This window comes from Lissotriton helveticus, chromosome 3_1, assembly GCF_964261635.1.
Source record: "Lissotriton helveticus chromosome 3_1, aLisHel1.1, whole genome shotgun sequence".
NCBI classification, from domain to species: domain Eukaryota; kingdom Metazoa; phylum Chordata; class Amphibia; order Caudata; family Salamandridae; genus Lissotriton; species Lissotriton helveticus.
In genome coordinates, this window is record NC_136061.1 from 888,046,887 (window position 1) to 888,071,077 (window position 24,191).

At 41.7% G+C, this 24,191-nt stretch overlaps 1 protein-coding gene across 4 annotated transcripts in view; it reads right to left on the bottom strand.

Annotated features, from left to right (window-relative positions):
- The window catches only part of EPHA10 (EPH receptor A10), a 1,640,855-nt gene that overhangs the window by 796,205 nt on the left and 820,459 nt on the right, over positions 1–24,191 (bottom strand). For all 4 annotated transcript variants that reach the window (XM_078681220.1, XM_078681221.1, XM_078681224.1 and 1 more), the window contains one exon: positions 6,447–6,571. In XM_078681220.1, the coding sequence (XP_078537346.1) occupies positions 6,447–6,571 (125 nt within the window). The remainder of the gene's footprint in view (positions 1–6,446; positions 6,572–24,191) is intronic.

Consider the following 24,191-nt stretch of genomic DNA (forward strand, 5'->3'; position numbering starts at 1 on the left):
GATTTTTCATGATATTGGCTCTTGAAAAATAAGAAGGAATAAGGAATATAGAAAGGATTGGGACCACAATGTCCAAGGCCAGTATTCTGGGTCCACTCTACGAATTTATTCATACACTTTTTTTGCACTGAGGAAGTTATTTTGACAGGAAGGGAATGCGTTGGCTGTTGTCAAGTTGTTTTTATGAAGAAAAATAAAGAACTTTTTGAAATAAAGTGACCAGTTTGTGACTTCATCCCTGGGGCTGCCTCCACCCTTGCATTGAACTATGGTTTGGTATTCTTCTCATTTTCTTGCATTTTTGTAGTTGAATAATATTCTCTCTGTTTGAGATTCACTGATTCTATATCCTAAGTGGTTAGAAATTAGAGCAACTGATCTAAATAATACTGTCTGATACCAATTTCAACATAGGGCAATGTCATCTGCATGTATTGGAATTTTCAGTGTCTGTTCTATCTTTGGACTAGCTTCAATTGCTACCTCACTGTTTAATTGATGTGAGAATGGTTTGATACATTTATTGAACAGCTTTCTACTACTGATTGAAATGGTACCCATTTATTTTCCCATAATTGCTATATCTGCAGAAACACCATGATTCAATGACCCCCGGGTTTCTGTGGAGTTAGGTGGAAATTCCATCTTGAACATTACCATGTATAAAATTCCGAAGCTAAAACAATTTGGGTTTCTAAACACCAGACTGGCAATGGTGTGCATTTTGTTTCAGTGTCACATATTGTTTACCATGTCTAATGTATGTTTGCTAAGAGTTTATGCCCCCAGTATAAACCAGGTTGAATTATGGTCAATTTTCCTAGCCTATCCCATCAATATATATTCATAAATATTTTATATAATCTGAATGTATTAAGGTAATAAGTCAATACAATCCACGTCTAGTAGAATATTTACCTAGTTTTGGAAACAAGACGAGTTTTGTCCAATTGAAAGGGTGGAGGAGGCTCTAAATATTATGTCATATCATTATATAATATAATTAAAACCAATATAAGGGATTTTGGAAAGATCCTATATATTTTATTAGGCAACACATCCTCTTTCAAATAATGTCCCTGTCGTATGACCTGAACTGTCTTCTTTTATATAGCATTTAATAAAGGAAATCTGATCTTTTAATAGCACCCTACTTAATGCTATTCTTTTAAAAATAAAATGTACATCTAATTCAAATTGTCAGTGTATAGTTCCTGCCTGACAAAGGAAACAAAACCTTTGCAATATTCTGTGGGTGAGTCTCTAGATTACCGTTCATCGAGTTTACAACTGAGTAATCTGATTTATTATTTGAGCATTTGCCTTTCAAAATGTATATGCTTATCTTGTTATATTATGCTTCGTGTATTTGTAAAGTATACTATCAACTTATATCCTAGAGCTGAGCAGGTTGTGTTCCTAGCCTTGCCTATGGTAGGTAGATTAACTGAAAAGCCAGGTCTTTAACTTCAGAGTAGATTGCTTTGATGTGGAGTGGGAGGTCATTACATGCCTATGGATTACTGTAAGAGAATATTCATCCACCTGGTCTGGTTTTGTCTATGCGCAGAATGTGCGCTAGTAAGATTCCATTCTGTAGTGCGTTGAATGTGTGTATGAGGAGTTTGAACTGAGCATGTTTGTGTATTGGAAGCCAGTGGAACTCCCTGATGTAAGGTGTGGGCGGGTGAGGATGAGTCCGGCTATCAAATTTTGAGAAGTTTGTAATCTTCTAGTGAGTTGCTTGGTGATCTCAGTGTGGACAGTGTTCCCATAGTCCTACTTGCTGGTGACTATGGCGTGAATCACAGTTTTTCTAGGGTTGCTTGGGAACCATTTGAAGATCTTTCTCAACATATTCAGGGTGTGAAAGCAGGATGCAAGATGCAGTGACGGTGTTGACTTGTGCTCATGCCCAGTTTGCTGCTGATTTTTATTTCTTTATTTTATTTTATTTTGAAGGTTTTGTATAGAGCGGACAAGACCCTTGCAGGTATCATAGCGCTTTACAGCAAATAAAGGGGATAGAGGAAATGGAAGTATACATACAAAAAGATTCTTGGTTATAATAGTCGTACAATGGTAACTGTTCCAACATAACAAATATCTACAAGCCTGCATCTAATAAATCAAGTGAATTTAGGCAGGAGAATAGATTTCACTTCATTTTTAAAGGATGCCACGTGAGTGTTCTGTCTTGTTTTTGGTGGTAAGGCATTCCATATCCTAGGGGCTGGTGAATCGTTGTGATTTCAGTAGAAGGTTATAAGAGCTCCGGTTGGTTCTGTTCCCACCAGATGGTATTCGTTTTCTGCAAGGTATTGTGGTGTTTTTTGATGTAAGGCCTTGTGTGTCATACAGGTGATTTTTAAATGGATTCTGGCTTCAGAAGGTAGCCAGTTAAGGGGATCGAAATCCGGGGAGATGTGACAGTTTCTTTTGGAGCCTGTGATTAGTTTGGCGGGCTGTGTTTATTGATGCTCTTAGTGGGGCGTCGTTGATTTGGGAAGGCCACAGAGAGCAACACTCCCATATTCCACTCTGGTGATGATACTCCAAGGTTCTGGCATGGGTGCTGGTTGTGGGTCAGAGTTCAGCCGGTCACCATTTGGAGTTCGATGGTGAGTTGTTCTTGCCAATGATCATTACTTCTGTCTTGTCAGTGCTGAGTATTTAAAAAGATGACTTTCATCCAGTTAGCGACTTCGGTTATTGAGGCGGTGATCTTATTTTTTTGTCTTGGGGTCTTGTCCTAGAGGAAGATTATGAGTTGCATGTCATCAGCATAGAAGAGGATATTGATGCTGTGTGTGTATGACATTGGCCAGAGGGATCATGTATGCATTGAAGAGGATGGAGCCGAACAATGAACCTTACGGCACTCTGAGACCGTTGGGGCCTTCCGGGGAACATGGTTCTAGGCTGACAGCTTGTACTCTATCCGTTAAGATGCATGCCCAGTGGGGAGTAGGAACTTGGATGCCAATCGAGTGCAGGTGGCTGAATATGAGGCGTGAGACTGTGTTAAATGCACCAATTAAATGCTAGAGACCCAGGAGAATGAGGGCTGTTATGTCTCCTGGGTCAAGAATCATGCAGATGTAATTTCTGGTAGTGATTGGTGCTATTTCTGTACTGTGCTGGGTCTAATTCAGCATCCAAGGCATCAGTTTCTCTAAGTCATTGACCAGGTATGGTAGGAGGGAGCGCAAGGGACCTGGGTCTGTAGTTGGAAAGTGTGGCAGGGTCAGCAGGTGATTTCTTGAGCAGGGGCATGGCACTGGTATGTTTAAAGGTGTCCAGCAACATGACTCAGTTGATGGAGGCATTGAGAATAGGTGTTAGTGTGTTCCTGATCAGTAGGAGTACTTTGATGAAGGTGTGGTAAAGGCAAAGAGTCAGATGAGGCCCCCGAGTGGATGGTCTTCAGGGCAGCAGCAATTTCGATAGTGGTGATGGAAGTCCATGAAGTCAGAGTTCATTCTAAAGACATGATGGGAAGTTGAGTTGTGACAGTGACAGGCTCCGATTGAGGACCAAAGTGTTTTTGTTAAAGAACAATCCTGAGAGCTTGTTGTAAATGCCTTGTGAGGGGGAGGTGTTGCTCGAGGCAGCAGGAGGCACAGTGAAATCTTTGATGATGGGGAAGATATCCTCACACCTGTTAGTGCCAGTGTTTATATGATCTGCAAGAGCTGTGTCCTGTTCTTCTGGGTGGAAGGTGACAGTGCCACTGAAATACAGAGCGAGGTTCAAACTTTTCCCACACTATATCTCTTTTTGACATAAACAAGAAACCCCTTAATTTCCTCTCTGTCTTTTCTGTGCCTCTGTTTGTTTCAACTTTGTTTTTCTCTCCTGATATTCTTTACATCATTCCATGATAACAGTACGGAAACTGTCGAAGAACACCCCTTTTTTCCGCAGAAAGAAGGACCATAATAATAGTCTTTCAGAACCTATCTTGGACTGGGGAAATATAACGTCAGTTACTACAGGAGTTGAGAGCCACAGAGATCCAGTTTGCGTGGTTTCCATTGTTTTGGCAGAAGCACAGAACTCATCCAAAAATTATAATATTAACATTTAGGCTAAAAATTTAAGCTCACCAATAAAATATAGTTTAAAAATAAAATGCAGCCACAATAGATTTTCTAGTTAATTTATAATCCATAGTATTAGTACTATGTATTTTATACATAAAGCAGACCTTTGAGAAACAAAACACATTATATAAGTGACGATTAATATTATATCTATTCTATATAAAGAAGGATTTTATACATCAGAACAGTTTAATCTGACATACTCTCGCTGCCGCTGCAAATTAGTCTAAGGATCAACAGGCAGTCTCATGCCATATTTTATAGTTTTTCACATTGGTGGTACAGAGCCACGCCGTGGTCCACATTCAGTTCAGGACTTTTATGTCATTTGTGCAGTTTGTGCACATTCTTACCATGGCCTTAACATGAGCCAATTCCTGTGACATACTTAGCAGACTATCGAAGCTGAGATTAAAATCATTTGAAAATATTAGTCCACAAAATGACAAAATTTGGGGAGGCCATGCTTAAATGCAACTTCTTCTACAAACGCAGAAACCTGTCAGTTGGCAATAACCTTTAGATCTTTTCAAAAAGTTACATCAATAGATCATTATAATGCTCAAAGCGATCCTCGATTATACCAAAAGTATTGCTTAACCTATGAATCAATTTTTGCTGACTGTTCAACTGAAATGCTAACATTGGGAGAGGTGGAGTACTTGAAGACCTCAAAAGCCTTGAAAGAGCACTCTTAGGAAAAGGCACCTTTGAAAACCTGAATCAAAACAGTAAACTTACATTTTGTGTACGTTTATGATTGTTTTCTTTTCAGAAAGGGATTTAAGAGTAGTATCTTTACAAGTGTGGAGTCATCGTCCATAAAAAGATAGGTCTTTTATGTGCAGAGACTCCGCACTCGTAAATATACTACACGTAATACCTCTGTAAATAGCAAGCAGTTTTTAACTTCCATGAAAGTGAAAGTTTAGCTTTGTGAATCAGGCCCTCAAACTGAAAACGTGAATCCACTGTGATTCTGCTACAAGAACTAGTCATTGCCATTTATACATCTATATTCATCAGTATTCTTTCATAGCATGACATGATTAGCTCAAAAAATTGCAGGTGGGACAAAGAACAGGTTAAAGAAGGATGCAAATATATAGAGAGGTTTAGTGGAATTGACAGGTAAAATCCAAAATAGTGTTTTCTTTTTTTTTTAATGAAGAATGATGACTATTTGAAATAACCACACACGTAACAAATAAGTGTTGAGAAGTTAATACCAACATTATTGCCCACTAAGACATAGGGCGCATTTCATGCTGGCATCATTACTTGAAGGAATACTAATACTAAAATAATTGACTTGCTGGGAAGTGATTGGGTGAGAACAGACCAGCTAATTTACCACAAAGTTGAATGGAGGACCTCATTTCCTGGCATCTCTATTTTATAAAAAAAAAATAAGTAATTGATGTTGTGTGAGTAAGAAAAAAATTAAATAAATCGTTTATGAGTCCTAAAGCTAAGAAGAATCAATGAATGACAACACAGCAGCTGCATGCAACTTCAGCATCCACCAAAACTATAAACAGAGTCAGTGGTACTCGGGGCAGTAACAGGTGAAGAAAGTTCCCAGAATATATCTCCACAGAAAGTGACATAATTGTATGTGCCAGCATCCATCTCTACAAGAAGGGACATCATTATTTTCCAGTCAAAACTGTCTTTCAGAAAAGAAGTGAGACAGTTAGAGATATTTTCAGCCTATTTCTCTGTAGAGGAGATGACTTTACTTCAGGTCCCAGCATCCATTTCAACAGGAAGTGACATTCTTGGAGTTCCTAGCCATCCAATAATAACCTCCCACCCCTGCACAGGACAAATTAACTCCCCATTCCCACCACCCTATTCATTGTACTGGTACGGGTCTATGAATGGGTATGTGAGTGGTTGTGTGGGTGTGTGAGTGGGTGTACACGAGGTTTTATGGAGGTGTGAGTGGTTCTGTCGATGATATCACCAGTGATGTCATTTGAGATGTCATCAGTGATGTCACTGACCATGTCATGAAGTGATATAATATGTGAGGTCATAAGCAGTGCGGGAGTGGGGGAGGCTTAAGTTATAGTTAGCTCAGGTAACTATAATTGCTGAATTTCAATGGCTTTGTACAAGTGAAATATGAGCCTAGGTATAACCTCACTGTAACCTTTCTTATTTTCAGTGAATTTTTATTGTACGTATAATTCTATTGTCTAGCTATAACAACCTTGTAACCCTTGTTTTTTTCAGTGAATAATAATCTAGTTCAGCCATTTATAGGTGCAGTAAATAACAGGTGTCGAACATTTGGTCAGATTAAAAGAAAAAAGAGGACAACAAAGTGTTTACCTTTTCATAGTACTTGATTTCATACTCAGTGGCGTTGGTGCTCAGGTATCCAGGCTCTTGCCACGACAAGGTAATACTTTTCTGCTCAATGTTATCTGTGCGAATATCCGTGATAAGCGATGGCTCTGAAAGGAACACACAAATCGCAGTTAACGTTTGTCTGAGCGCGCGGAAGATTTAGCAAACAAATCACCATGAATTCGTCCCTGTTTTAACTGAAGCTATAAACAATGCTAGCAGGAATTATTTTCACATTGATCAGGGCGGAAGCCACTGCCTATGAATCATCACAATCACATTTTAATTCATCAGGCTAATTTCCTGCGACTTTAGGGAGCTTATTCCCGTTCTTTGAAAAGATGGGCGAAAATCAATGCCAGAATTTTGCATGATACGGTATCGATCCGGTGCCGCTGATTGTTCCGGAGGCCCTCGGGTTCTGTAAACGGGTATTGTCGTTGCTTCCTATGATTGACTGCAATCAGATCTTCTTCCTGGTGGCTCGCGCGTAATGGCGCTCGCAGGAGCCCTTTATCAGCAAACGGTGAGAAATAATGCACGAGTGTCTGCGGCAGGAAATGTTGACAAAATAACAGGGGTGGTAAATTTCAGTTTTAATCTGCACTCAGCCTGACAGCATTTCAAGGACTATAGGAAGCCTTAGTAACAACTGCTGTGTGGAAAAGATCAATCTCGGTGCCTTATTTTTGTTTTATTATGAAACGCAGTGTATATTTCGGACATTCGACGTACAACTCTTCTTGTATTGCCAACTTTAGGGCTAAGAAGGTCAATAGAAGCAACATGTGTGAGGTATTCTAAGTTTTTGGTGCAGTAGCTTCACAGTTTGGCAGATTTCAGATGGCCAGTCCTACAGCTACTCTGCTGCAAGTAATCTTTGGCTACACATGACCGTCAAATATTAGATCCCCTTTATAGTACTAAGTAATACTAGAATCGTCCATGGAATGTTGAGATTGCCTCAGCCAATCAGTACCATTAGAATGCAAGCATAACGTCCAGTTTTCAGGCTAAATGTAATGCCTTCCTTAGAAGAGAGAAAGTGAAGGACATAACGAAGGCAGAAACAGAGAGTCGAGGTTCATGCCTGTGTGAGTGACAGTGGAGGTAATGCTGCTAATAACTATTTCTTAAAGTTTGCTATGTATCACTGGAAACGTTCTACCCTTTCACTTAGTTATTTACCCTGTTATTTGCCCTTGTCTTCCACTTGGTAGCAGTAGCACAACTATAGGCCCAGCAATTAACAGGTATCTTGATCCTGGCAAAGCCCACAGACGTGGGTGGAACCTTGGCTTATCCATGTTTGCCACCCACTAACATGCACATTTAGGCCACTTTGCACTTTGTAATACTAATTACTGATAAGAACTGGTTTCTGGACTGTGTTGTGCAAAGCAGACGTTTACAGAATTATACTATCTTGTCTGCATGGCTTTGTGGTCTGCTTTCTTATTTTAATTAACAGGTATGAATGCCCTCAGGGAGAAGCAATAATGCTGAACAGGTCCTATTTTAAACGCATGGGTGTTGCTATCATGAACGACTTTCCTACCCTAGGCAATGCCGAAGGCTTTTCCAAAAAGAGAGTCAATGCACTGGATTTGACTCAATCATTTCATGCATTAACAGCTGACAAAAGTTGATTGAAATCTCTCCTGATGTTCTTTACTTCATTTTGTTCTTTTGGCCTGAATCCTAATTTTTTCCCTTCCTGATTGGTCTCACATGCCTATATCATTGAATCTGCTTCCCATCATATGTTGTTAAAATTTAAAGCACTCTAGCGCCCGTTGCTTTTAACCACGCTATTTGATACAAATAATTCAAAATACAATTGAAGAAACCAACTAGTGTGCAAGGCCAAATGTACTATTGTTTCAAGCGTGATCCTTATTGGACAAGAAAAATATTGCCACATTGATACTGCGCCAGGATTGGACACTACTATGTTGAGGATAAAGTGGAATCTGCTGGGTGAGGATCATTTGTGAACAGGAAAACTGGAATGCCTTATTCTGTGCAGTACGTTCGCTAGTGCAAGCTTTCAGGGCTACAACACAACGCCAAATGAGGACTATTTGGGTTAGGGCACAAAGCTTTTGTTTTATTGCTTTGTACTGTATCCTGCTCATAAATATGCTCCAACAAATCACTTTCTCAACATGCATCTCTACTTGTATTTCCACTATATGGTGCACGACGTTTCACATTACCGCATGGTAGGGGGAGGGTCCTAGAAGTGTGAGGCTTGCATACATAAGGTTTACTATAAACAATATGGACAAACGCAAAACACACACCGCACTATGAGGAGTGAGCTGATTGCAACACACCACGCAATACATGAATGACCATTAGGGGTTATTAGCGGCAGCTACCTCTGGAGTGGGGTCGGCACCCCCTGCACTGCTCTTGTGCCCCATGGTTTCAAAGGACATGGAGGCAACAGCAGGTACAGAATGTAGACATTGCTATCTTTAGTCTTTGCATTTCCACTTTTTCGCCCTTCTTATAGCACCTCATCAACAAGTAAGAGGCTGTTGATGTGCTACGGGTTGCTTGTTAAGGCTTTTGGCAGCCTTACATTGCATGATGTTGCTCTTCTGTATAGGCATGTTGGCAGTCAATACCCTGGTGCAGGGATAGCTCAGATAAAAACAAATGCACACTTAAACACACATTCCAACATACTATCTCAAAACAAGTGCCTATCTTTACTTTACAGTCTCTTTTATGCTGGGGATTCGGAAGCCACAAGAGCAATAATTCTTCAGTAACTGCATAGCCTTACATTTTAAAATGTGACTGAACACAATAATGACTCTATAATCTGACCACACATCACTACTTTACAGGGTTTTGAATCTTCTACTAATTAACTGGGTTTTGAATCTTCTACTTATTAACAGGCAACTTGTGACAACTTCCTCTACTTACCTCATCCCAACCTACAATCCTTTCACTTCTCTCCTTTCCTCACCCTATCCCCAACTGCCTTCACTCCTGTCCCTTCCCTCTAACACAAAACTCACCCAAGGTTTCTCCAAGATTTAATTAAATGTTCTTTGTCTCCCCATTTGATTGGAACAGATAGTGTGGTCACTTCCTTATTGTAGATTCGAATCCCTATCCATTGCCCTTAATGTGTAGCGTTCTGATGCCTATCATAGTCAAAGTCACACTACACAAAAAACGTGAATATTAAGCAAAAAGTATAAAGTATCTATGAAAATTGGTTACTGCTCTCTCATGCCATTTAGTTTAAGATGTTTGTTAAGTCTTTATTCTTGAATCTGAGCCAAACATCTTTTTAGTATGTAAAATTTGAATCTTTATCATTGACATGAGTATTTTGGGAATTATTCATACTTTCTTTGTAGCTACTATTTCGTGCAGCAACAACATCTCTATGAATAGAAGCTGTGGATTACACATATCTGAACCCATTAGTACATAAGTGCACTTAAAAGTAGTGTTCATACACCTGTGCATCAATTTTTACCCTATTTTATTGGGAATAGGGGCCTAATTTAGTGGCTAAAGGCCTGTCTTAGAGTTTGGCAGACATAATACTTCATCAAAATGTGGTGGATCTACCAAGTGCCATAGCCTGCAAAGCACTTGTCATATGCAGCTAGGATAACCATGATATGTGTGATGGAGTACCTATCCACCAAACTCTAATCAAGCACCTTAATTGCATGCCTTCCAGACTGCTTATCAGGAGCTCAAGAACCTACAGTTAACTTGTAATAGATCTTGGAAATCCATTTGTGTTAGGGTTAAAACATCTATGACGCATTGACTATAATTGTTGACAGATAAGACGTGCTAACAGCAGCCTGACTCTGATAGGAAGATGTATAGATATCTAGCCCGTAGCCATTGCTGACTACATCACACAATATTTGCACTACCTTCACTACTGAGTCTTAGGTCTCTCCAAATCTCAACTTCCTCTCCGCCGCGGACGCTGCAGGTAAGAGCGGTGGGGTCGGCAAGGGAGGATTTCGAGAGAAGACCACAAGAGAAAATTAAATAAATAATTAATTTTCCCTCGTGGTCGTCTCTCGAAATCCCCTAAGCCGGCCCTACCGCCCGCTGCTCTTACCTGCAGCAGCCTCAGCTGTTTCCTCTTAATTTCTTGCAGCGCCTACTGGCAGATGTAGTTTCTGACTATTGTGCAGAGTGACCCATTACGTGCTTTTTCTATTTTTGTGTTCTGATGCTACTGTAATCCTAGTCAGGTTATACATCCCACAGTGGTGTCAACCAAACAACAAGAATTGGAGAGGGTGTAGCCTTACCGCTAGAGCAGTCATCCTCGAAGCTGGGAAACCGGGTTTGTGTCTCAGCAACGATGCTCAACATCCTGTGTTTCTGGGCAAGTCACTTAATCTCCCTGTGCCTAACAAAAATTAATGTGTCGATCTGTAACGAAACTGGTGCTCATGTAAAACGCTCTGATACTCGATGTCTTGGGTCTAGTTTGCGTTATATTAAACTAAAAAAAAAAAGATTGAAACCAAACGCTTTTGGGATTAAGGGTGTTATAGTGCTAACATTCCATGTCTCACATTTTGTAAATTATTCCAGATTGTTGGAGGTTGAAATGGTGGAAGCCTATTATTTGAGAGATAAAGTAATCTGTGAAGAAACAATGGAAGTCTGGAGTTTGGTGGGGTGCCAACCTGATTAATTATGCCGTGAGGTTTACAATTCAGGTAGCAGTTATTAGGGGTTCCAGTCCATGCAGCAGAATGGAGGGGGGACTCAAGGAGAAACTGAATGGGGAGCATCTGGGGATCAATTAGAAATACTCCCGAGGCTCCATAGTTGGAGAAATTATTCTAAGTCTAATCCAATCTTTGGAAGTATTCGACTTCCTGAAACATAGTTTGTATTTTTTGTTGGAATGAGAAACATTTAAAATGGCTAAACTAAAACCCTGATCAAATGGAATTCTGCAGGCAAAGCTATAAATCTGTAAACAAATACTAAAAAAGTCAGACAAGTACAAGCAGAGGTCTCTGCCTACCACTACACATACTTTTCTGACTTTAAGGTATTCACAAACATTCCCAAGAGGAAGAAAGGAAAGCGGTGCAAGGCACAGGTTTTCAAGCTTACTCTTGAGAAGGTCATTTGACTTTTCATAGAGTTCATTTACTGCCTATCTGGAGTTCATCTAATTGAAGGACCCTCCACCGGGATCAACAAGGAAATCCACAACGTGTGACCTGCACACATCTCACTTCACCTAAAGGAGCTTGAGTAGCTACAAAACACAAGCAAGAGCATTTTGAGCTCCTGACCTACACTTTTAAGAGTCTTCCTAACTTTGGCCCTGCATTCCTCAAAAAGGTAATCAACTTTCACACACCCCCAAACACCTCTGTTCAACCAGAATCCTACTTGCACACATTTCACACATATGGAAAACCAGAGCCGGCGGCCAAACCTTCTCCTTCATCGCTCCTAAAGTCTGGAATGACCTGACGCTACACATCTAAGCTTTCTGCTTGAATTCTACAAGAAGCTGAAGGCATTGCTTTTTGAACAACCTCATGAAGCCCTAGGCCTGGCTAGACCATTGCCTACCTAGTGCCTGCATACCCTCCTGTATGATAGGCCACTATACAAATTATCATAACACAAAATATAACAAGGAGTCTGCACAGGGAGAATAGGATCCCCTCTACAAAAGCATGTTTTCCTCAATGGGGAGAATATTTTTCCCTGTGGAGAAACTGCTTGGCCGGAACAAGAATCCAATATTTTCCAAGGTAGAAAGGGGAATAAAATACATTTTTCAGTGCGCACGATCACCTTTGTTTGCGGATGTTCACAAACTTCCAAGGCTAACCTCCGCTTGGAACTCCTATTTCCCCCACACCACCTTAAGTTAGACTATTAGTTTTGAGAAGGAACGCACTCAGGTACTTTCCAAACAGTAGGCACATTGACAGTGGTGTAGCTAGACCTTTAGCCACCGCTGGTGGTCCCAGCGTTTGCCACCTGCAGTGACCGTATGTAATAGCGGAGGGGGTGCCGGCGATTCCTGAGTTTGCTGCCCCGCGACTGCCCCAGGTTAGAGCAGGGGGAGGCTTCCTCCCCAAAATTTGTGCCGCCCGGGTCAGACCACCCCCCCCCCCAACTTGTTATGCCACTAAACATTGATCCCACAATAATAAAAGCCTCACGGGTAAGCGGAGGTGGTTTTAAAAAATGTCTTGATGTGTCTGTAAATTGGTTGTCTTCTTTACTAATGTCTTTGTGATTTTAATTGTACATTTTAACAATTTTTGTGGTTTCAATTGACTAAAAAGCAAATTTTTCACTCGCTCTCACTTTTAGAAGAAATTATGAGTGTGAAGAACTATGCAGAAGGAAATGGGCTTACGCCATCCAAGTATTCCTTTTTGAAATCAGGCAAAAATAACAAAGGTAAATTCAGTAACTTGCCTTTACAACCAAATTTACATTTGTAAATTGAGCCCTGAGTGTTCTGCTACTTCCAACGTACATCATGATTGTAACATGTCGTTATTGGCTTATGAAATGTAGTTTGGTAGTAGCACACAGCTGAAAATACGGCTGCTGCTGACAATAAAGGTCACAAACTTCTCCAGAAACTGTGGGACTTATTCATAAAGCTATTGCGGGATGTGTAAACATAGTTTTGTCTTACTAACTCTTACATCACTCTTTGAATTACCCCAAAAACATCTGGAACAGGAATAAAATGAGAATATTCAGGGAATATTCATATCCAATTAGTAGACGTACAAAGACAGTGTCCTCTTTGCACTTTTACTAATATGGAGTTGGACATTTCTGGGTTTACTCATAAATGCACATAAGAGTATGTAAATCGGTGCTTCATGACAACGTTTTTACGTACTCCAAAATGCCTCTGTGACTAGCCCAGTGTGAATCTCCTGTCCTCGTTTTAGCATGAAATAATGTGTGAGCATAAAAATCTACATTTTTCCAAGATGTGATACATTATCGTTCATTCTAATCATAATATTTTTACTGCGTTAAGTTGTCTGTAATTTAAGGCATTCCATTTTCGCAAATGTGTTCTGAAATGAAATTATTGAATGCTTTGATTTATTGCTCAGTGCATTTGCAGCCACTTTCCAAATGAATTCCGCTTTTAAAGAACCACCGCATGTACTCTTCTTGGAAATATCTTCTGCTAGTAACGCAGAACAATGGTTTCCAGTCCAAACCATGATCCTTCCCTGGCGGTACAAGCTTACACCACAATTTAGTCTGACATGTGGATTTTCCACAATGTGGCTCTATTGTTTGAAAAACAAGAAACTCGTCCTTAATTGTACCCACTAAAGCACTCAAAATGATTGCTACATCCTTGCTAATACCATCTAATCATGTTAACACGAGGTCATATCACGCACATTAATCTCAGGTACTGTATTGAACCTTACCAAAATATTCGCACTACTGTATTAAAGGGTGCTTTACTAACTGAAAGCCATTAGGTTAGATACTACCGTTGAGGTGCCCAAAATGTAGGGGTTTGAAACGTTTTTAATATGTGAGAGAGGCCTCGCAGAGATCACTTTGACTGGACGATCCATAGTTTCCTATGGCAGGGCATTTCATTACTAAGTAGCAAAGTTTGTTACTCAGGAGTAATTGGCGATTAACTTGCATGTGCTGTTTTCCAGCCTGTTAACTTTAAAAACATGTTCTCCGACACTGAGACTTGCAATTAAAAAACTTTGTGAATATTGCAGGGTTAGAAAAACCGGGGCAAGAAATCTATTAACAGGAGGTTTTGTGAAAGACCAAAACAAGTAAAACACATATTTTGGAGGCGCATTTTGCGACCAAGTCCTGTAGCCACTCGATGTTCAAAATCCCTGTAATTAATGTTCTTTTGGCATCTAATGGAGATTGGCCGATCTTATGTTACAAATAGTTTTTATTACCTCATCAATACAATTATAATTCATTTATTCTTTTGCCTCTAAGCTCTATCCCAAGTAGACCAAGGATGAAAGGGCAGAGGTTTTCAAATTTACAATGTGCAAGATAAATACTTTACGCACATTCCACCCCACGTTTCAGATTTTGCAAATCACTTATATACACACTTTTATGTTTTTCGATGTTCAGTGCCTTTTAGGTATTTCCAATGTAGTTGATGCTAGGGTTTGTACTGTGTGCTATCTTTAAAGTCCACCACATGAAGCAAGCTTTGGTGCGGTCACAGCGGTTCTCACTGAAAAAACGTATTTTCTTCAAATAAATCAATGCTATTTTGACTTAAATTTAATATCATTGGTTTAAACTTCTGAGATGTAGTTGAACTCTAAAATAGGAAGTTTAAGTACATCTAAATTAAAGTACTTCTTGGCTCAATGCCCCAGCTGTCAGGTCAGAATGTTTACAGCACCGTGGCATACTTTCTTATGGACATTTTGAAACGCAAAGGAGAAGACCTAGACTGCTACCAATAGTATGTTCACATACATAGAGTACAAATGCCTCGAAGGAAGAGCAGGGACAAAGCATCAAATGCCTATTAAATCTCATAATCAAAATGTATCAAAGCATTTCCCCTGTAAAATAGGAAACCAAACTTTATGATTCAAAAAGCAAAGGTAATAACACAGGATTTACAACATCACCAATCCAGAAAACCTAAGCGTGATGTTGCCAAGTAATATATCTCCATTAAAATTACAAGTCAGTTTTATAAAGCACAGCTTCGGGCATGAAGGGGGAGAGAAGGCGCAGAGGGTGGTAGGGATCGGAACAGAGCACCTGATATTATTGCTACGCATTTGGTGGGGGAAGGTGTGGATTGAAGAGATGGTGGAATAGGTAAGTCTCAGGAAACATGTTTTCTATCAAAACAGAGTGGGGGCAGGGTGATAAATGCAGACCATTGTAATGCTAAGGGTGATGCAGGAGGGGAGCAGGATGCCAACCTTCCTTGTTTTGGAATGTGGGGGCTGATAGAAAGAGGGTGGTGGATTCCAGTGGCAGGGCACGAAGTGTAACACAAGGTAGGGGGCAGGTAGGGCCATGTTGTAGGACTCTTGTCATTCACAGCCCCCCCATAAAAATTCATCCCCATTATTTATTGTTAACCATCTATAATTCTATATATTTATTGCACTGGGCCAAAGCCCAAAGAAAACGTTAAATAGTTGCTGCTTCAGGATGGAAGCGTCGGCCGTATGGGTAATATTAACTTTGAGTGGTGCGTGAGAGTACCCTCGGAATGGGGATCAGAGAGCACTCAGGCTAATCCACCAGATGTTTGTGTGACCCAAACTCAAATTCCCCATAATTATTGTATGTAGTATCCCCACACTAATGTTGTGCTTCCAAGGAAAATGCTGGGAAAAAGACTGTGGGGAGCGAGTACCTGCTGTGTCGGTGTGTGACAATAAAGACATGTACACATGCATGTATATCCACAGTCAATATTCCTGTTTTTTATTTTCCTCAGGTTAATCTTGCAGGCGTGTCAAGCTTAAGAAGATCAGGAGCAATATATTTACATTGGTCTGCGCTAAGGTCTTAATCATTTCAATAAATATCCCAAAGTGAGAATTAAGGAACAGGAGGGGGTAATCAGTGTTAAGTTTATGGGCAGAAGAAAAGTTGGGCTGAAAGAATGGGTGTGATAGGAGCATGTGCCTACATGAGGGAAAGCCTGGACAAAAAGGAAAGTATTCAGAGTGCACAAAGCACAAGTAGTCTGTTTGAGTAGAAAGAAAAAGAATAAAGGGCTGGAGTTGGGATATTCCTGAGGTACACTTAATGCTGCTCCAAACTGAACATGGTTAGGCCACTGCATGATATTTAAAACGTACCCTGAACACTGGATGAGTGAGGGCGCCAATACAGGCAGCCAGCTGACCCCTACAACCCTCTAAGAGGTTTGATTAGATCAGTTGGAATCATGGTTGGATTGGGACAGAAAACAGGCATAGGCACCAAAATAAAAATGCCTCCATACAATAATTAAACAGCTAAAAGTAGGGTCTATATTGGGGGTAATTTATTTATTTTAAATTCACATAGTGTTTGGAAAGGTATGGAAGACTGTGTGAATTTGAGCTTGATACAGGCAATATTTATTTAATATCAGAGCAATCCACCGCAAACTATGGTCCAGCAGACCAGCCCACTGGCCACTGGCTAAATTCCCTATAAGCCAGTTTGACCCTGACAGGAATATTCGCCAGCTTCACACTTTATAACGTTTGATATGCACTTGAAAGGCACATTCCCAGTGTGGACATGTTCATCATTGCAGCAAGGTAGGTGCACAGGCCTAAATGTAATGTACAATTGACTGCACATTCAAAATGCCCACTTATCATGCTGAGCTTCAGAAAGTTGAGCATGCTGTAAGTTAGACATGCACCATTACTCGTCTTCATACACATATATTTCATAGTGAAGTTAAATCTAAGATCCATACTAAATAGGATAAAATAAACTTGGGAGCTGGAAGAAATGTACGCATTCTCTGAGGGTGGATTCGAAATAAATGAAGAAAATACATATGTGGTGGATAAATTGAGCAATCCTTGGGGTGTGCAGAAAACTACTATTGGGGGCAGAGAAGACACAGAAATGCAAATAAGAGCTAAGAAATTAAATAACTTTTACTTAAGTGTCATTGTAAAATGTGAAATGAAAATGTTTCGATGATTTGAGCTGATGACTATTATGGGACTTCTCTCTGTGACAGTGACAAATCGGTGCCATGTTATTTGCCGTGGTAAACTTCTAATACCCATCCCTATGGTAATAGATTAGTATTATGCTCTCCATTCACCCAACCCTCATCGGACCAGACGGGTCTAAGCTTACTGTGGTATGTTGCAGGATAGGACTCTGCATTCAGAGCAGGAAAGGCTGCTTTGTACCACCCCCATTCTAGTCTTCTGGGCTTTGCAGTGTGCTGAGGTTTGAACATTGTTGCTGATTTCCGTTTTCAGTCTGGCCCTGCTATTCATCATGCTGTAGCTTATTCACAGATCAAGTCTTTCTCTACCATACTCACTTGGAGAAGACTGGTGTTCTTCTCTAATCAAAAAGATTTGGAACTATTTGGGGGTGGTCTTTGTACTGAAATTTCATACAGAAGAACAAGACTTTATTTGCTATTTTTCTGGAAGACGACAGGCAAAGAGAATGGGAGAAAAAAGAGCATGAGAGGACACATGAAGGTTGAGGAGCACGATAGAACATACCCAGGTTGAACAGTCAAGTGTGATAGCAATTGCCCTTTACCCAAAGGAGAGCTACTCAGACTACTGGCTGATTCAAAAAGTTATTGGGAAAAACTGAGTCGGAGTCGCTGAACAAGTAGATAAAGTAATTGATCTGTTTATCTCTGTGTTTTTTTCAAAAATGTATTATTCCTTTTAGAGTAATGAATGATTGTTAATGTAAATAGGGCCACTCTGAATTGAATGGCTATTCTGTAGCCCACTGGTATAAAAAAGTAATTTACCTGTAAGCGGTGTTGTTAAAATAGGTAGTGTTCTCAGATTGATGTGTGCTGAAATTTTAACAGAAGTCAGGAAAGATTGCAAAACACTTTCACGGACTCCATTTTGCAATTGTTTTCTTTTGCACCTTGTCTTTGCCAGTGAACTGTATTTATACCTACAAACACAGTATGAAGTGCTTCATGTTTTCAATTCCATTACCAAGGGAGTGCATTGGAACTCTGGTGATTGTAGGATACCATAATAATGAGCAATTACCAGCGCTTGATCCAGTTCCTGGGAAAGGAAGGGGTGGGAAGGAAATCTGCATGTCTTAATTAGCTTTTCACACTGCACCTAAACTGAGACTGCCCAGGCCTGCTGGAACAAAGGAGGTGGGCCAGACCTCTGCAGCCAACACAGGAGGAGCTCTCAATTGAAGTTTTAGCAAACTTAGCTGCTGTGTCATCTAGGGTGGACTGGAGGCTCTCAGGGAAGCTCTTTCCGGACAACTTGAAGTCCCCATATTGGATTGTCTCAGAATGCTTCCAGAACTGGGCTAAAACACCCACGGGCCCAGTTTGGGGCCCCTTACCTTCCTTTCCGCCGACCTCTAAATGGCGGATGTGCGGAAAAGGCAAGCTGCAAATAAAAACACATGCACAAGGGAGTGGCTGATGAGTGGCTTCTGGGCCTGCGAGAGACAGCAATGAATGAATTCCACACTGGGAGGGGAAAACACCTGACGACCTGTACGGGTGATATTTGGAACTGTGACTTTAGCTGACCACCAGTACTAGGATGAGTCTCTCCAGAGCCAGTGGCCTTGGATGAGCCGTTGAGGGGATGGGCCTCTGGGCTGGCCCTGGATGGTTGACCGGGGACTTCTCTGGGGGTGGCTCTTGACTCTCGTGACACAATAGTGCTCTTCAAGGGCTCTGGTACACATTAGGAAATTCAATGCTTTATTAACCACATAAATGCCTGAAAACACAAGATTTTACAAAAACATGAATGCTATTGAATGATGCTATTATCCCTATTGACTTCAGTGGTGGGTTATAAAAAATATATCCCACCACTAATATAATGAATTGCCTTTTCGTTCAGTTATTGTTATAATCGATGGGGTTTCAATGGTGAAATATAACATGTGGTTACTGTTAAAGATGCGGAGAGACCTTGGTAAAGCAAGTAGACCTAATTTGTTAATAACAATACCTCCATATATTGTGATGTTGCACCTCATATAGTTGGAGGGTATTGTGGTTATAGGGTTCAGGACCCACTCAGCATGTCACATGATGTGAGGGTGTCACCAAAAGTATTTCCATCTACCTGATGTTCACATTTGTTATTTAATGCGTAGTATTTAGGAATGTGTAGGTAAACAACATACTTTTCCTTTTAAAACGAAAACGCACTAACTGGACAATAATTTTACTTAGAGCCTGATTTCGACCTTGGTGGGAGAATGCTGCTAAGCTGACAGCATCCCAACTGCCGTAATTGTAGTTTCCCGGTTGGCTGGCGGTGTGCTAATAGCGGAAGTATGCTTTGTCTCACAGAGAGAGCCTGAAGGCAATGCTACTGCACTGCAGCAGGGCTCAGTTTGGGGCTCCTTACCTGCCTTTCCATGGTGGATATGCGGAAATGAAAGCTGTAATTAGCACGGCGGTGCCGGCATTGGCATCGCCTCCATTCCTCGCCGCTTTCTCCACTGCCGCAGGATCCAGGATCATGGCGATGGTGGTAGTCTTGTGGCGGTCCAGCCATTGTGGCTGTAATTGGGCAGTCGGACTGCCGAGGAGGCAGGTTCAGACTGCCACTGCGAGTATGGTAGTCTTGAGCCACCATACTTGTAATCAGGTTCTTAGTGTGGCAGTGTGGCTGTTGCATACTAGCGAGCTAGTGTTTCCAACCCACTCTATCTCCCCTGATTAGGCCTTTGATTCTTTCCTTTGCTACCCTGATAAAGTCAAGTGATACAATGGAGTACTTAGGGGCCTATTAGGATGGCAGGTGGCCGTACGTCCGCCCACCACCCAAGCGGTGCTGGGACCGACTGCCAGTGGTGCGGCGGTCCCGTACCGGCAATTAGGATGCCACCGCCACGGTGGCGGTGGCATCCCCCTTCCACATCATTGTGGCGGGTGGTGCACACTGCACTGCCCACCACAATGCTGGGGCTGCACACTGTACATTTGCATGCACGACGTGGCAGGCACAGCAGAGTGATTCCATGTCATGTATGCGAATGTAGGGGGGCACTATAGGTACCCCCATGTACCCCCCACCCACCCAACATCCTTGGGGCCTACAACGGGCCCCAAAGTGAGACAAACGCATGCCTTTCCGTGGCTGCAACGCCGCCACGGAAAGGCTGCTTCCCAAATACATTATAATGAGGATGGCGGTGTCTTGCAGACACCGCCACCATATTCAACCCTTTTCCGCCCGGTCGACTGATCGACCAGGCAGAAAAGTGACAGATGGTCTCCCTGTCTGCCGCAGTATCCCCCACCATCATAATATGGCGGGGGTAAATGGGAGGCGGGTGGGAGATTATGTTGGGAGGATTGCCACCACCCTGCGGGTGGTGGCGATCCGCCCGACATAGTATTAGACCCCTAAGTTCCCAGTGAAAATATAATTGCAGACTTAATACTTGTGAAAGACTCACAGCCTTCGCAACTAAAAACCTAACTTTTTACAGTTTGGATGAAGTCTCTGATAGGAATTTGAATCAAAGATACTCAACTATAACAGAATAAAATGAAATTTTGAAAAAAAGTCAATACAAGGAAAATAGATATGATATCTAAAAGTGCATTTGTTAATATTGACCAGCTCAATGAGTGCTCAAAGTTTGCTCTCTAGTGCCATAGTAACTAAAAAAAGTAATAGCCTCCAAACTCTTACAGCTGCCACATATTGGCAAGGAAAATTCCCGCTCTAAGCATATATTTATACACATATTCACCATGCCCGATTCTGAACGATTGATTAATTTATGATTTTATAAAGATTTCATGAATATTTTAAAAAGCTTGATTGCTCTAGAAGATGTCCTAGTTCCTTCACTAGCTAGGTGAGGGATATTTGAAATGATCGATCTGTATGTCAAGGTTGTAAATGTCTGACAACCTACTAAACAAGCATTTGCAGTGCAATAGGTCTCGCATTAGGAAAGTTTGAGCGATTGGTATTGTAAATGACAAATATTTTATTTATGTGTTGGTTTTGAAAATAGCGAAATTAATAGCTTTGTCCTTTACAATGCCAATAGTTTTAACTTTCGCAAATGTGACACCTATAGCATTTGTAATGCAATGTGTTGTATTTACGTGACTTAGATGTATTGATATTACAAATAACAATTGTTTTTAATTTTTTTAAATAATTAATACTTAAATAAAAGTTATTGTAATTTATAATGGCAATAGCTTTAACTTTTGTAAATAAATTTTGTGAAGATTATGTTTAGTGTATTTTATTGTGACGAAAATCCAAGAACAAAAGTGAAATATTAACATCTTTTTGTGACATTTGTAATAAAGCTTTTAACATTGAGAGAACATATTTGAACCAGTTGTTGTTGAATGGTTGTACAGATTGATGCTGTGGTGGCGCTGAGTGATGTTGTGGTGGCGACGAGTGATGCTGTGGCGTTTAGTGATGCTGTGGTAGCGCATAGTGATGTTTAGGTGCCCCTGAGTGATGTTGTGGTGCCCCTGAGTGATTTTGTGGTGGTGCTGAGTGATGCTGTGGTGTTGCAGTAGATATATAGAGTGAGGGCGATAGATAAATAGATAGAGTGAGGGCGATCGATAGATAGATAGATAGGTAGATAGAGTGAGTGCGATAGATAGAGTGAGTGCGATAGATAGACGGATAGAGTGAGGGGTGAGGGCGATAGAGTGAGGGCGATAGATAGATAGATAGAGGGCGATAAATAGAGTGAGGGCGATAGAGTGAGGGCTATAGATGGATAGAGTGAGGGCTATAGATGGATAGAGTGAGGGCTATAGATGGATAGAGTGAGGGCTATAGATGGATAGAGTGAGGGCGATAGATGGATAGAGTGAGGGCGATAGATGGATAGAGTGAGGGCGATAGAGTGAGGGCGATAGACAGAGTGAGGGCGATAGATGGATAGAGTGACGGCGATAGATGGATAGAGTGAGGGCGATAGAGTGAGGGCGATAGACAGAGTGAGGGCGATAGACAGAGTGAGGGCGATAGATGGATAGAGTGACGGCGATAGATGGATAGAGTGAGGGCGATAGAGTGAGGGCGATAGATAGATAGACAGATAGAGGGAGGGCACTAGATAGAGTGAGGGCCATAGATGGATAGAGTGAGGGCCATAGATAGATAGGTAGGTAGATGGTTGTTTGTGTGTGGGGTGTTGTGTGGGGGGGTGTTGTGTGTGTGTGTTTGTGTGGGGTTGTGTGTGTATGGGGTTGTGTGTGTGGGGGGTTGTGTGTGGGGGGTGTTGTGTGTGGGTGGTGTTATGTGGGTGATGTTGTGTGTGTGGGATTGTGTGTGTGTGGGGTTGTGTGTGGGGGGGGTTGTGTGTGTGGGGTTGTGTGTGTGTGGGGTTGTGGTGGTGTGGGTTGTGTGTGTGTGGTGGGTTGTGTGTGTGTGGTGGGTTGTGTGTGTGTGTGTGGTGGGTTGTGTGTGGGGGGGGTTGTGTGTGTCTGGGGGTTGTGTGGGGTTGTGTGGTTGAGTGTGGTTGTGTGTGCTTGTGTGTGTGCGCTTGTGGTTGTGTGTGTGTGCCTGTGTGTGTGAGGTGTGTGTGTGTGGGGTTGCATGTGTGTGGGGTTGTGTGTGTGGGGTTGTGTGTGTGGGGTTGTGTGTGTGTGTGGGGGGGGTTGTGGGTGTGGGGGGTTGTGGGTGTGGGGGTTTGTGTTTGTGTGGGGGTTTGTGTTTGTGTGGGGGTTTGTGTGTGTGGGGGGGTTATGTGTGTGTGTGTGTGGGGTTGTGTGTGTGTGTGTGTGTGTGTCTGTGCGGTCAGACAAAGATGACCACTACACAAGTGATAGAAAATAGATTTCTGAGGAGATTCCCTCCTGTCCCTATGGCAATCCCTTCTTATATTATCCACCAAGAAGCAGGGATGAGTTTTATAGCAGCTCTATACAAAACTTCAATACATAAATACCTAAATTATTTATGACACTCTCAGAGTACAATGCCTGATGTTGGCTGCAATGTCTGTATTTTCTGAGATTCACTGTATTTTTATATGTATTCGACTTTTGCAACGTGTGTTCTGAGGTGAAAGAAAGGTGACAGGTTAGCTCTAAACAAAACACCTTCATGAAATATAAAAAATATTTTGTACTCCATGTTCCCCAACATTACTCAGCTATTTCTTCACATCTGTGGACGCCGTCCTTTCTGCAACCATGTGTAAGTTATGAATCTTAGACAGGACTGGCCTGCAATAATACAGCAATGTTCTCCTTAAAGCATTCTGCTGCACCAAGGAGCCAAACCAAATAAAATGTTCTCCTCTCAAGCCCCGCTTCAAGTTTGCGATGATCGATTGTTGCAAATTGCATGTCGAAATTGCACTGCACAGGTGCGATTTATGTAATTTGGACACTGGTACAGCCGCAGTGAAGCCAGCGTCAGGATGAGATGGCGTATTCTGCACGGAGGGCTGCAGGGAAAAGCGCCCTGTTCCCATGTACCATGAGGATTGCATCCCGCAGGTAGGGCAGGCAGTCACCCAGCACGAAGCACGTTATTGGCTCATGTGCACACGCTTGGGTTTGCCAAACTACATACGCCCGGAGGCTGGGAGCGAGGGTGCAGGCGCGGACATGCACTTGCAGTGGGTACGAGTCGGTAACTAAACTACCTGCGCCCCAAGGAATGTCTGCAGATTGTGTCATTCCTTCCCTGCACTCTCACTGCTCCGCCTTCAACTGTTTCCTTTTTATCCTTCCAACATCTCTAGCGTTGTTTTATTTCCTTTTGAATTCCAAAGGCTGTAGTGCCTTCTTCAGCCGGTCGGGCCTGCGCCCCAAGGAATGTCTGCAGATTGTGTCATTCCTTCCCTGCACTCTCACTGCTCCGCCTTGAACTGTTTCCTTTTTATCCTTCCAACATCTCTAGCGTTGTTTTATTTCCTTTCGAATTCCAAAGGCTGTAGTGCCTTCTTCAGCCGGTCGGGGGTTCGGGTGAGTGCTCATTGGCGACTATGGGCTAAACT